Below are 14,777 nucleotides of genomic sequence, written 5' to 3' on the forward strand. Positions count from 1 at the left end.
CCAGAGCGACTTAACTGTGCACCTCCTCTCGCTCTCTCACTACGTTTCTCGTATCTATCTCTCGCTCGCTCGCATTGTGGCGATATCGAGTTGCGGTGCACAGTTAATTTGTAGGTGTGAAGGCTGAAATATTTTCTCAGGGTTCATAATAGCCAAAAGTTCTTAGCTCCCATAGTGTAGGTAATTGCGGAGAAATTTTTTCACCTTTACCTACTAAGTATGATGTTAGGTCTGACACTCATGGGCTCTTGGACCATAAGATAAGTTTTCTAAAGGCGTAAATGCATTACTTTGAAGTAACGCAACAAAGGTGATGGGTGTCATACAATACATTTTACATACAGTCTGTTTAAAGTACGCTCTATACTATACATCTCAACCTCAGCCAACACAAGTCACAAGTCGTTACACGCTACAACACAATGTGTTTGCAACTTTATGATCATTAGCTGAGTCTACACCTGACGATCCACCGCGCGAACCAAACGCACGTAACTACGAACCGAAAACTTAATTTGATATAATCCCCTAAAACAGATAAATCGCAATATGCGATATCTACTGCCCGCTCTTCCACTGCTAAACATACAGGAAAAGCCAGCCACAAAGCAAGCAATACGCGCCACCACCACGCAACGCCACACAAATTCCCCAAAATACACTCTACGCACGTTTCGCTCCGACACTGGAGCATCCTCAGGAAATGTAGACCTTAAAAATAATTGTAATCGTGGTTCCTTGTAACTATATCATGGACTTTCTCAAAGTTACGCCTATTTGGCGCGGCGCGGCAGTATAGCAAGTTCCTAAAGCTGGATCGCAAGAGTACAGTCCACGTTATATGCTCCACGATCCTGGATCGTACGTAGATCGCAGGTTGCCGATCCAAAATGGATCGTACGGTGTAGAGCGGACTATCGCGTAGCGTCATGAGCGTGGTCTAACTTTTTCCTATACTCTTTGTTCAATACTTTATATTAATAATAATTGTACTTACTTATATCTATTTTTACTAAGTTCAAATAAAATTGTCTTGTGAGGTTGATACGTTGATAATACTCTGAATTGAATAAAGTTATTGTGTATTTTTCTCTCAATATTTATATATTTGGGAAATTCAATAAATTATACTGTTACTCATTTTGTGTGTTTATTTCATTCACCTCTCGAAAATATCCGAAACAGTCTCATGCCCGGAACTTCGTCCGGTTTTAAGTTATAAAAAATCGCATGGGGACTTCTAATTTTCCAGAATAAAATGTCCATCTCCAAAATGTAATCTATCTCTTTCTCAGATTTCATCAAGATCGTTTCAATAGTTGAGTCATGAAAAGGTAGCCGGCAAATAGATACCTAGAATTTCTCATTTAAGGCCTACACAGATGTGGACCTGTTCTCGAGGTACTTTTTTGTGTCTTCGAAACTAGTCGGGCATACTACAACTAACACGTGAGTTCAGCCGACAGACATTTATATTTTTGGTTTTGGTTTATTAAAAACATATTTAAAATGCCAATCCTTGAGGGGTCTGTGCTCTATAGTGAGTTGACGATGGGTTGTTGATGATGATGATGAATAAAAAACCAAATTATCTTATCACAGCCTTTATTCTCTCTAACGACTGATATTTACCTAAAAGTTGCATCATTTCCGCCACACTCGGCCCTTCATTCAACCCGCTGAGAGCCGACCGAAGCATTTTCATCAAAACCGGGAATTTCACATCATTAGTATCAGAAAACTTTCTTAAATTATCCTTTATCGTATCCTGTTCGAATTTCTCTAAATCCTCCAAACTATTGAGTAGTTTTTCGAATAAACTTCTGTTTATTTCTAACTTATTTGAGGGTAGTATCCATAAAAATGCAAATTTCGGCGAAACTAGATCGTCTATCCTCGAAATTCTTGATGTAGACCAGTCTAGCACACTTTTTACGTGTTCTTCTGATATATTGAGGGTTTCTTTTGGATATTTTTGTGTAACTAAGTTTTGTACGTTAGTTATTAGAGCTTTAGTGAGGTTTTCGTCTTTCAAATGACGTTTTATTTCTAGGCGATTACATTCTTCGAGCAAATCTGGGTTTAAACGACTTGGGTGTGAGGATATCTTCCTTATTTGGAACTGGAATGACAAAACGATTATTTAAAATAATAAAATAAATATAAAAACACAAAATTAATTTATCGTGAACATCTTTTTGTTTGTGATGTATGCACAAATTGACGGTTCTCGGATTGGCGGTTAATTTAAAATAATAATAATTAGTTTTGGCTTTAAGTAGCCAAATTTCATGAATCTAGATCATCGGGAAGTACCCTATAGGTTTTCTCGACAGACACGACAGACAGACAGACAACAAAGTGAACCCATAAGGGTTACTTTTTCTTTTGAGGTACGGAACCCTAAAATCAACATATTAAGTAGACATACATATTACTTTTAGATGTTTATATTGATATTTGTATTTATCAAAAAATATCTCCTCAAATGGACTATTATTATACTTGAAAGCTTCCTTTTGGGTTTCTGTATCTCACCTCAGAGGCCAACTCTTCCATTGTTTTGAGTCTGACTCCCTCGCCCACGACGTGGTCAAAACCTCCGCCTGATAGAGTGATGTAATTCACGAGTGCCAAAGGGAATATTCCTGAAAATAGATTTCTTAAGAGCCCCGTTCATGAAAGCGACAACTCGTTGGTGAGTAGAGCTTAAAATAGTGCTGTTTTCACGATTTAGGATATAACGTAATTTTTGCGTGTCACTCTTTCTTTCTAATCGCATCACACCTCGAGAGAGGCTGGGTGAATGAATTCTGCTTGAGATACAAGATTTTTTTAGTCAAAAACGGGAAAGGGACAATCCAAATCGACGCGACGTTTGGATTACGCCTATTTTTCCCAAAAAAAAAAAAAAAAAAAAATTTACTACACAAAAATTTGAAATTATCATAAAGTAAAGTGTGACAATATGATGTTGTTAATTTTTCAATATTCTAGTTTCTTATATAATTTGTTTACGCTCGAAGTTGCCTCAAAATTTGCCCTAAAATAGAGATTTTTCAAGGATTAACAACTTTCAAAATAAATATAATTTGACTTTATTATTTTAGAGCATAGATAATGAAGAGATAGATCGATATCTGGCTTAATTTTAGGTCTGTTACAGCAAATAATAGAATAATAGGTATAATACTTTTCTATGGAGATAAGCGCCACCTTAACAGACGAAATTAATCATACTAATTAATCCTATGGTTGTGTCCATAGATGGACAGACAGGGGCTTAGTAATAAGGTTCTGTTGGTACCCTTTGGGCACACAACTCTAAAAAGAGTATTACTTATTAATCTTTTCCACCGAGAAGACAAATTCTGATAAAATTTAATACCTTTGTTTCTGTAATCTTCAACTTTGACATCACTCTGTCGCTTGCTTAATTTGGTACCATCTGAATTGACTATTAAAGGTAGGTGTCCGAATTTCGGAGGCGTCCACCCAAAGGCCCTGAAAATAACAATCTGTTTAGCTGTTAATAGATAGCTATTTATTTAAACACCTTTGCGGGGTAATCTTTCTGTACCTGCAAGTATTAAGTATTCTTTGCTAATATTTAAGCAATCATAATGAAGGACTAGCTGATGCCCGCAGCTTCGCCCGCGTGGATTGGTCAGATCCTCTGCAGCATCAGAATTGAGGAGTTGGACTCCAAATTTTTTATGAAACAATGTCGCAAAGTTCCTCTATCGATTAAAAAAGAAATGACGCAAATCGGTTCAGAAATCTCGGAGATTTCGGTGTACATAGGTAGAAAAACACAACTCCCTTTTTGAAAGTCGGTTAAAAAAGTAGCCTATGTTACTCCCTGGTCAATTCTCTACTTGTCTGTGAAAATCCCGTCAAAATCGGTTCAACCGTTCCCAAGATTAGCCTTTTCAAACAGACAGACAGACAGATAAAATTTTAAAAACGTGTGATTCAGTTATAGTATCGTTCAAATAACCATATGACCTTAATATGCGGTAGTTATTTCGAAATTACAGACAGACACTCCAATTTTATTAATTAGTATAGTATAGATAATATATTAAAATTTTCTTACTTATAAATCAATAGATGCTTAGTAGTGGATATCTGCCACTCGACACCACGTAAAACATGAGAGATCTCCATCAGATGGTCGTCCACTACATTGGCAAAGTGGTATGTTGGATACCCATCACTCTTCATCAGCACCGGGTCCCCTTCCACCATAGACACATCGTAGGCTATACCACCGAATATCATGTCTTCAAATGACATACATTCTGATGACAACTATAACATCCAAGATGAAGAATTAAATTATTTTGCATATTTTTAAATAGGTATCAAAAATTGCAGAACCGGCAGGATTCGAACCTGCGACTCCTTGAGAATTGCTCCTGGATGCCTTAGAACTACTAGTGCCGAAATTTAAGATATGTATTTTCTATTAGTGCTTACTATGCTATGTTGATTTAAAAATTATTTGGAAATTTCCTTGAAGTGTGGATAAAAACACTATCATAAAAAATCATAAATAATTTATTTTGGAATGATGAAAATCGGAAGAATCCTAGGGTGGCTTCATTTTCATATTATTCTCCTTAACATTAGTGACAAAAAATAAGTAGAGCTTGTCTATTTTAAAATGACGCGCCCCACCACCGCAATTTACACATCTAAGTCAACAAAATTATGTAGTGGGGCGCGTCATTTCAAAATATACAAGCTCTACCTAGGTATAGGAACATCATTAGATTCAGATTGTTTGGTGATGCACTCTTGAAAAAGCCTATGTCAGCAAATGGACGCATACAGGCTGATGGAATGGAATGGAATAAAAAAATAGTACCTTAAATCTTATACAGTACGGTGTTCCTGACTTCATTTTAGCATCAACATCTTCCCTTGACAAGCTTCGGCACTTGTTATCATACTTGGGTATCCGCTGGTGCCTCACAGCATCTCTCTTGAGTATGTTGAGCCTTCGCTCAGTGCAAAAACATTTGTACGCTGAGCCGTTGTGAAGGAGTTTCTTTATGTGTTCCCTGTGAAATGACATACAAAGGTATATTGAACAATTTTCTTTCATAGTTAGTACATTTTTTGAAATAAATAGGATAAATAAAATACATATTTATTTCACGAATAGTAGTAGGCATACTGGGATTCTGAACCTACATATATATATATACATATATATTGTGTATGCTTATCATTAGAAAGTAAATTATAAGTTCTTGTTAAACACCTTTCATTTTATACTTAACTAACAATAATATCATCTTACTTCTAATCTAATTGTTATTTATTATATTTCCATTTAATAACATGGTAACAAGTAAATACAGTAAGTACAGATAAATGGATCTATGCACCTCAAAACTAGATTGGTGAAAACCTTAACTAGAATACTAGATTTTTCGGGATAAAGTAGTCTATCTGTCACCGGGATGCAAGCTATCTCTGTACCAAATTTCTTTAAAATTAGTGAATTATATAGGCCCTGAAAAGGTAACAGACAGATAAACTTTCGCATTATGTTGGTATGAATTATTATTAGCATCAGGATTCATGATGATAATTATGGTTATCTTAACAATATACTCACTGATAAATATTAAGTCTCTCACTCTGCACGTATGGACCATACAGCCCACCTTTACCAGGGCCCTCCTTGCACTCTATACCAGCCCATTCCAAGTCGTTTACCAATCCCTGAACAGAACCTTCAACTTTCCTACTCTGATCAGTATCTTCTATACGTAATATGAAAACTCCTCCTCGAGATTTTGCATAGAAATAATTATAAAGAGCAGTCCTTAGGCCTCCTAAATGTAAATATCCTGTTGGACTAGGAGCAAATCTTACTCTTGGTGCAATAGTTTTTACGGAACGATAAAGTGTGCTTCTAGGTGATATAAAAAAGCAACTTAAAGTTTTGATCCACATTTTTATAGCATAAATAGTTTGATTACTGCTGTAAAATCATAGTCGTAATGTAAAATTTGCTTGATTATTGTTTCCGAAAAATAATATAATAATAAACTTTGAGGTTATGTTAAACTGTCAATTTCAATTGTCATTGATATTTGACTTTGACAATCAGCTGATTTTTTTTTTTTCTTTAAATCTGGCTTTACTCTGATTAGCCAATGTCAAGTTTGTGATATTTTCAAGTTATTGAATTTATACAAGTATGGAATCCGTCTGCGCCGGTGCCCGCCGACATACGCGCGGCGCCCCTTTAGAGCGCTTCCCAGTCAGTTCCACCACCAAAAAACACCAACTAACACAAAAACCAGCAACTCTTAACAAAAAAAAACACTCCAAACAAGCACAGCACGCGCGCCAGCAAACGCCATCACAGACGAAGTCCATCAGCTGATCTATCTACGACATAGAGATACTCATCATATATTCATCCAAGGTCTACGGCATGTCTACGAGCTGATGGCAACCATGGACGATGGCAACTGGCAACAAGATGGCGGATGTGATTGTCTATTGCCGCGTTTTAGTTTCAAAGAAAAAACAAAAATATATATTCACATAACACTAAAAATTTATAAAATATACGCCATCCATATGGTCCATAATAGCCTGATTAAATGCACTAAATATGTAAGTATGACTCGAAGATCGAATCACGAATGTTTCATTGAGAACCGGTGCGTGTATGACCATCTTAACGATGTGAAAACTGAAATGACGAAAACATTTTTCCAAAAAAAAAAACGAAAAAATTGTCTATGAATGTTGCTTTTCAATTTTAGTTCCGATGTCGAAAGTGTGAATTTTTAGAAAGTCATTTTATAGAATAACAAATACTTATTCAAAAATGGTTAGTGTATTCCCGTTTTGTGTTATGCAAACAATTTCAGTACCCAATTAAAAGTACAACAATATTTAATTTGGTGATGTAAATTCCATTTGACAGTTGAAGAAACTGAGGTTATGACATTACTGCGTTTTCTTTTCAGAATAAATTAAAATCATCACAGAGAGATAAAGTGAAGAAGTTTGTCGCTTTCACGCAGACGACGGAGAGTACAGCGATATACTGCCTGTCGCAGAACGACTGGAAATTGGACTTGGCGAGCGACAACTATTTTCAGAACCCTGATGCTTATTACAAAGACCCCGTGAAAGCTTCGGTGGATAGAAAAAAAGTAGAACAGCTCTTCAATAAGTATAGAGATCAGCAGGAGAATGATAAAATTACGGTCGACGGTGTGATGAAATTCTTAGAAGATCTAAATTTAAGTCCAGAATCTATATTAGTACTTATAATAGCGTGGAAATGCAAAGCAGCCGTGCAGTGCGAATTCACGAAGGAAGAGTTCATGACGGGTCTTGTAGAACTTGGTGTCGACAGTGTAGATAAATTAAAATCTAAATTACCAACATTAGAAATGGAAATAAAAGATCCTAATAAGTTTAAGGATTTCTATCATTTTACATTTAACTACGCCAAAAACCCAGGACAGAAAGGTTTGGAACTCGATATGGCCGTAGCTTACTGGAATATAGTGCTCCGTGGAAGATTTAAATTCTTAGATGCCTGGTGTAAATTTCTTACAGTATGTATCACTAGTCATTACCCATATTTTAAATATGAAAGTGTGTTTATTAGTTGGTTTAGATTATTAGATTAATAGATAGATCTAATTTTTTTGCATAAGTATAGTAATGAAAGACCTGGAGAATTATATAGTCTATTTAAATTGGACTAACAATATTCATGTATCAAAATTACATAGAAAGAGAACAAGAAACACTTATTTTGAGATAGTCTTAGCTAATAGTAAAACAATGATCCAATTTTGAAAGTTCTTACACTGATAGCTACATTATTCCTGAGACTATAAATTATATCATGCAGACAAAGGTGCAGACTGCTGGTAAATTAATAAGGCTGAATTTCTTCCTTACCATGAGCTATTAATATAATTTGTGTTTTATTATTTTTTTTTTAAAATATTACAATAGAACTTATAGCACCCTTATCTAATTAGTTAATTACTGTACAAATCAAGCCTTCATGCAATGGTGCCAAGAATACAGGTATAACATTATTTACATTGTATTAATTTACATTACAGGAGCACCACAAAAGATCAATACCAAAAGACACATGGAACCTACTCCTAGATTTTGCCACACAGATTGACGATGGAATGAGCAACTACGATGCAGAAGGAGCCTGGCCGGTTCTCATAGATGACTTTGTAGAATGGTGTCAAAAGCAAGAGCTTACCGCAGATGGGTTGAAATCCTTAGAGCCTGCGTCCGGCTAGCCGACAATTTACAGCTACCAACAGTATGGAGCGAGAAACATAAACAATGTGTCTGTAGAATCAGAGGTTAACGAACAAAGTTTTTTCGTGAAACTCAGATCATTCATGATACGTTTGCTGTCTCGCTTCGTTATGTACAGTTTGGAGCTGTGTACAGTTGAGTGGATCGCAATCGTTATAGTTTTTGATCTGTGTAGCTGACTAAATTGGGAAGTGGCAAGGACATCAACTAAAAATAGAGGCCTTTAGTCGAAAGAACTGTATAGTGACATGCTAGATCTGTTACCTGCAGCTATTTTAGTGGGTGTTATTATGGATGTGGAACATCATAGTGTAAAATGCCTTCATAAAGAACATTCTTTAGCAGCATAGTCTTATAGACTTTATGGTGGAATGTGGGATAAAACTTAGCAAATGGATGTAAAAAAGTCTCAACATTTACATAAAATGTGTTTTTCGCATACGATGTGGACCTTTTGGGTGATTTAATAGTTGTTTTTTTAATTGATTCGACTGAAAGATGATAGTCTAGTACCATTGAATGTTTTATAAAACTCTGGATAATGCAGGTGAATGTGTCTCTTCGTGGAGTGGATTATGGGCAATTCACACCAAGAACCTACACGTGACATATGCGTAGTGACGCGCGTAAAACCCTAACACACCGGGTTACGCATACCTCCACGCTTTACACAAGCGGTGTGCCATGTTACATACAGTTCCATACATTACAACGCAATGGTACGCGCTACGTCTACGCTTACGCAGCCTATGTGAACGAGCTATTGGGTTTTTTTTTTAATCCTATGAGAACTCTTTTGGTTTTGTAGGATAAAATGTATGTCCATCTCCAGGATGAAAGCTATGTTTATACCAGATTTTGTTAAAATGGATTAAACAGATGAGCTGTGAAAAGCTAGTAGACAGACACATACACTTTCACACTTATAATATTAGTATGGATTAGAATTGACTTACTTAAAGTATCATAAAGAAGGAAGTCTCCTTTTATGAGAAATTGAACCTTATCAGTTTGTATTAAGGAACAAATTTTAAAAACAAGTATTTCAGTAGTGCCAGAATATTTTTTTTTAATTAAATGGCTTCCAAAACAGAATATAAAATGGAAATGTTATAGTCAGGAAAATATATTAATATATAATATAAAGGTTAATTTTGGAAATAAGCTATCAAATTAACCAAAAGGAATTTGTTACATTAAAAAAACTGCTAGTACTCAAACTGTATAAAGCTCTGAACTCTTCGTCCATTATGAATCCTAGAACTCCTGTTTCCTAATTAATGAAGATAATAGTTTTTAGTAATACTTTTTTTTTTCTTGAAAATTGTAGAGATAATTCAAATGATTAGATGTTTCAATCAATTTTAATATTTGCGTTATAGCATATTAAACTGTGAAGATAATAAAATTAAGATGTAAATATGTATATACAAGTTAATGATATTAATTTTGTTTTATAATTATTAAAATTTAGAACCTTCTTTTCATTTTATTTTTATTTCTCATCTGACTTGTAGCTTTTTAGTACAATCCCGAAGTACAATCCACGATTAGTAGTATTAGAATTCCTTATTTATTTTTCAAGTTTTTTTGTGTGGGCAACATTTCAATTTTTGTAATTTGTGTTTTTGACTTTTTAATATAACTATAAAATGCAGTTGTTATAACAAAATAAAATGTTAATTTTTTATTTCTATACTTAGAGCTGGTTTATCGATCGCTGGATAAACTTTAACTCATGAATTAATTTGAGGTGTTGACATATTTCCTATACAAAACAGCTGTCATAGCCTCTTTATTCCTTAGATAAAAGTTATTTGAGGATTGAAAAATCGGCCCTAATTAGTATATAAAGAATTTTCCCTATAAAGAATTGTGCATAGGCTTCTCATAAAATATGATTGTAGGTAAATTAGAATAATATACTATGGTATTGTAAAATATTACATCTATTGAAACAGAACATTTGCAATTCTATATTATGATATCAACATTTACTTGACTTGGATTAATAAAATGGATTGAGTAATTTATTAATAGATGAGTTTGTTAATATGCATTAATAAATTAATTGTTGCATTGTTGAGAGAATTTTGAAAATAAAATACCCAACATAATTATTATGAAGTCTTCTGTAATCTAATAATACCATCTGGTTTTGCTTTTCCATGGACCTAAGTAATAAATGCTCAATTGAGATGGAATATGAGGGCCATAATACGGCGCGGCGTTAGAACTCAGGCTGACTGCAAAACTGCAGTTGGAATGCAGTAGTGTGCCTCGCATACTCGCACAACCCCTGCTTCCTGGTGCCTCATACCCCGATTGCCATCTCGACCTGTTGGTACTTTACTTCCCTTCCAGCTGCCGTAGGTTTTTAGAAGGTAAGAAGGGGACTTGGTGAAATTAAAACATTGATAATGGCAACTCTGCAAATGTCAGCATGACATTGACATTTACGTAAACGGTACCGTACGTACCTGTCAAAACTCAAAACAAACTTGAAAAGTGACTGTTTCGAAAAATCTAGGATTTTTTGAGCCTGTCAAGTAATTACACTAAATAAAAATGACCGTTCGTTTTAGCGGAGCGCTCAAAGAGCTGAGGATTCATTTATGCCAAACCAGCGCTCCATCGGCTGGTGTAAGGTTCGTTGGTTTGATTACATAAACATTTTTATAACCTAGCAAAGACATATTTTTAACAATATTTCCTATGGTCCACGATTTCATGTACTGTATGTAATTTCACAGATTTACTTATTTTCCACTTATGAAAATTGTCTCCAAAAATACCAGCTGTTTCAACCAAAATATGCTATCCAATAAGTTAATCCTTCATCACAGCTCAGGGACAGACAAACTAAGAGTCAAAGAGTAAATGTACTAAGAGTGAAGTATATAATATGATTCCTCATCTTTTGTCCTGTATCCAGTCCACCAAAAATCACTTGCAACTTGCAAAGAAGATGTTGATCTCGAATAAAAATTAGCATATTGTCGCATAAGTTCTACTCCTAACACCACAATAAACTTAAGTGGAGGTTTAAGTTTAATAAGGGGAGGTTTAGTCATTTTGATGTAATTTGCTAGAAAATCGAGAGATGACATTTCTGCCAATCTGAAACGAAAAAACATTCAATAGAACCCCTTCAAGGAATAAGAAGTAATAGCATGATATCCATCAAACATTCTAGACCTCTGGAAAAAGCAAGTTTTTTGCTCTCCTGTAAAAATTGCTAATTTTGAATCAAATGGTGATAGAACATGTGACAAGATGTCCAAGAGACAAGATTTCTTTACCAGATTTCACCTGAATCAGTTCAGAAATAATTGAGCCTTGAAATGGCAAGAAATAGAAACATTTCCACATATTACCCCTATAGAGGTTCTGACTTAGTGATTTTGGATACACTTAATACTTTTTTCAGAGAGTTCATACAAAAGCACTATGTGGCAATCAAGAAGGAAAACCCAAACTTTCCCATGCTGATCCGTGAATGCAGTGGCATCCAGCCACGTGTTTGGGCGAGATATGGTTAGTATAATCAATATTTGTGCACATACATTTTGCACCTATCCTTTGGACCTAACCCACCTTCTGATTTTGCAAACTTATTTTCTAAAACTGGATGACAGCCACTGAGTTTTTAACCCCCGACCCAAAAAGAGGGGTGTTATAAGTTTGACGTGTGTATCTGTGTGTCTGTGTATCTGTCTGTGGCATCGTAGCGCCTAAACAAATGAACCGATTTTAATTTAGTTTTTTTTTTGGAAAGGTGGCTTGATCGAGAGTGTTCTTAGCTATAATCCAAAAAAATTGGTTGAGCCGTTTAAAAGTTATCAGCTCTTTTCTAGTTTTCTTGTAGAAAAGAAGGTTAGAGAACCCTTAGGTTCATAATATTCAAGTGTCAATTGACAAATGTCAAGCTTTCAAGATGGACGTTGCCTAGATATACATAATTATTTATTTGAAAATGATGTTTTGGAAAACTGAGATACTTTGGATCGTAGGCGCGGAATAGTCCAAGAAAATCGGTTCAGCCGTTTGAAAGTTATCAGCTCTTTTCTAGTTACTGTAACCTTCACTGGTCGGGGGTGTTGAAAATTTTTAATTTACACTTGTTTTAGTAATATGAAATATTAATAATTACAGACAAAGGTTTTGAACTATGCGAGTCTCTGTCTAATCTTACTGGAGATCAAGTACTGGGAATGATTAGGAGACTTAACTCTAAGTAATATTTTATCTGAAAATATCATTTCTTAGATCACATTTTATTTAGGCTTCCATCCATGCATGATCTAAAAAGTACTTAATATTATTTCAATTTAAGTAGGTATATAGGTATAAGCACTGAATCTGTTGTCTTTCTCTAAACTAAATTTAAAGTATCTGCATCTTTTTCATTTTAATATTGCTAAAAAAGGATGAAGCATAAATTTTACATTTAAAGACTAAATTTGAGTGCATGCTAAAAAAACAATAGGCTCATTATGTCAATAGGTCATGAGGTTTGACAGCTCGAAATTAAATTTAGAACTGTCAAACTGTGTCTATCCTTTTCATATAACATTAGTAAGAAGAGGATGTGAATACTCTAAAATTAAGTTAATCAGAATTAGTACCATTGTCTTTACTGCTCAGATAGTTTAATATTTTAGTTTACTGTAGGTACAGTAGTTTTAGTGTAATTTATATTGGTTATTTTATCCACCCTAAAATAGATACCCCAGAGTGTATACTCGGAAATGTGAGCTGGTCTATTCACCCCAAGCGGCAAAATATTTTTTTAAGAAACCAAAATCATTTCTATGATTAAAAAAAAACAGACAAATCTGTATGGCAGCATGCAGCCAACATTTGGTTGGTGACTCAAAATGGTTAGCCCCCATTGAGATTTTTGCCTCTATCATTTGTATGAGATTACATAACAGACAGAGCGCTATACTAACTTCTCTCCGTGTAATAAGTATAATAACTAATATTTTTATTTTGTTTCAGATAAAGGTAGTGAGAAAAGCGCTGCACTCACAAACCTATCTTCAAATGATGTCTTATCTACCATCAAGCAACTAATTAAATGAACTAATTTATTTTAAGAACTTAAATTAATTATTGTGCATATTTATAATTTAATTAGAAATAGAATTATCTTGATTTTAAATAAAAAACAGGTTTGTTAAACTGACTTTTTATTATTATTATACTCTATTCTCTCACGCCCATGTAAATCTATACTAATAAATAAAATTGGAGTGTCTGTCTGTAATTTCGAAATAAGTACCTCATATTAAGCTCATATGGTTATTTGAACGATACCAACACAGAATAACACGTTTTTAAAATTTTTGTCTGTCTGTCTGTCTGTCTGTTTGAAAAGGCTAATCTCCGGAACGGCTGAACCGATTTTGACGGGATTTTCACAGACAAGTTGAGGATTGACCAGGGCGTAACATAGGCTACTTTTTTAACCGACTTTCAAAAAGGGAGTTGTGTTTTTCTACCTATGTACACCGAAATCTCCGAGATTTCTGAACCGATTTGCGTAATTTTTTTTTAATCGATAGAGAAACTTTGCGACATTGTTTCATAAAAAACTTGGAGCCCAACTCCTCAATCCTGATGCTGCAGGGGATCTGACTAATCCACGCGGGCGAAGCTGCGGGCATCAGCTAGTACATAATAAAAAGCTGAAAGGAAATATAATAGACTTACATACATAAAAATAAATAAACCGACATACAGATTACATAAATAAATACTTGTATCAGGCGGAGGATTACACTCTGGCAGGGGGAGACCAGACGGCCGGGGGTCAGGGCGACAGGAAATCGGCGGACTATCCTAGCCGTGTTTAGCTAGACCGCTTTTTGCATCCTTATTGCTTTGCTTGCTTTTTTATTAATTATTGTACTTTTGGTACTACAAAATTGTCATTAATTGCTAATCTGTACAACAAATCCGGCTAAAATCCACCATCAGTCTCCATCAGTGCTTAATGTTTGTACTACTAATAATTCTTTTTTCTTTTTTGGTTGCTTTTTATATCTGTGATTAAATCTAATATGCACTGTTTCGTTGTCAGGTCGTGACACCAGGGCTCTGCCTGAAAATCAGCGCTGCAGTAGTCAAATACTGCAGCATCTTGCTGAGGCAGAGCCCTTTTAGCTCACAGACACAGCAATAGGATAATGGTGTTTTCTAGTTTTGAGTTTGATTTATATTCGAGTTTGATTTTATCTTTGTTGTTATTCTTGTTCTTTTTTTTGTTTTTGTGTGTGATTCTGTATATGAGAGCTGAATAAACCTTTATTTATTTATTTATTTATTTACTTGTACACAAAATTAACTGGTGGTTTGTAATACAATTTTTGCTTTGAACTAAATTACTACATATAGAGCACCTAATAATATAAATTACTATCTTTATA

The 14,777-nt window shown here is 34.7% G+C and overlaps 3 protein-coding genes across 3 annotated transcripts; 2 read left to right on the plus strand and 1 right to left on the minus strand.

Moving 5' to 3' along the window:
• Nucleotides 1-1,573: 1,573 nt before the first annotated feature.
• LOC123864379 (probable glutamate--tRNA ligase, mitochondrial) lies at nucleotides 1,574-6,112 on the minus strand. Its single transcript, XM_045904771.1, has 6 exons — nucleotides 5,633-6,112; nucleotides 4,874-5,069; nucleotides 4,100-4,314; nucleotides 3,389-3,504; nucleotides 2,539-2,648; nucleotides 1,574-2,122 (listed from the first exon to the last, which is right to left on the minus strand). The coding sequence occupies exons 1-6, from the start codon at nucleotides 5,971-5,973 to the stop codon at nucleotides 1,589-1,591; spliced, it is 1,512 nt and encodes a 503-aa protein (XP_045760727.1). The 5' UTR covers nucleotides 5,974-6,112; the 3' UTR covers nucleotides 1,574-1,588.
• A 645-nt stretch (nucleotides 6,113-6,757) lies between these two features.
• On the plus strand, nucleotides 6,758-9,824 carry LOC123864394 (DCN1-like protein 1). The gene is made up of 3 exons (XM_045904790.1): nucleotides 6,758-6,865; nucleotides 7,005-7,604; nucleotides 8,127-9,824. Exons 1-3 carry the CDS (start codon nucleotides 6,863-6,865, stop codon nucleotides 8,319-8,321), a joined length of 798 nt encoding a protein of 265 aa, XP_045760746.1. The 5' UTR covers nucleotides 6,758-6,862; the 3' UTR covers nucleotides 8,322-9,824.
• Nucleotides 9,825-10,794: 970 nt separating this feature from the next.
• On the plus strand, nucleotides 10,795-13,508 carry LOC123864400 (NADH dehydrogenase [ubiquinone] 1 alpha subcomplex subunit 2). Its single transcript, XM_045904806.1, has 3 exons — nucleotides 10,795-10,991; nucleotides 11,774-11,880; nucleotides 13,348-13,508. Exons 1-3 carry the CDS (start codon nucleotides 10,912-10,914, stop codon nucleotides 13,428-13,430), a joined length of 270 nt encoding a protein of 89 aa, XP_045760762.1. The 5' UTR covers nucleotides 10,795-10,911; the 3' UTR covers nucleotides 13,431-13,508.
• Nucleotides 13,509-14,777: the final 1,269 nt, after the last annotated feature.

The sequence above is a fragment of the Maniola jurtina genome, chromosome 4 (genome assembly GCF_905333055.1).
Source record: "Maniola jurtina chromosome 4, ilManJurt1.1, whole genome shotgun sequence".
Lineage (NCBI taxonomy): Eukaryota > Metazoa > Arthropoda > Insecta > Lepidoptera > Nymphalidae > Maniola > Maniola jurtina.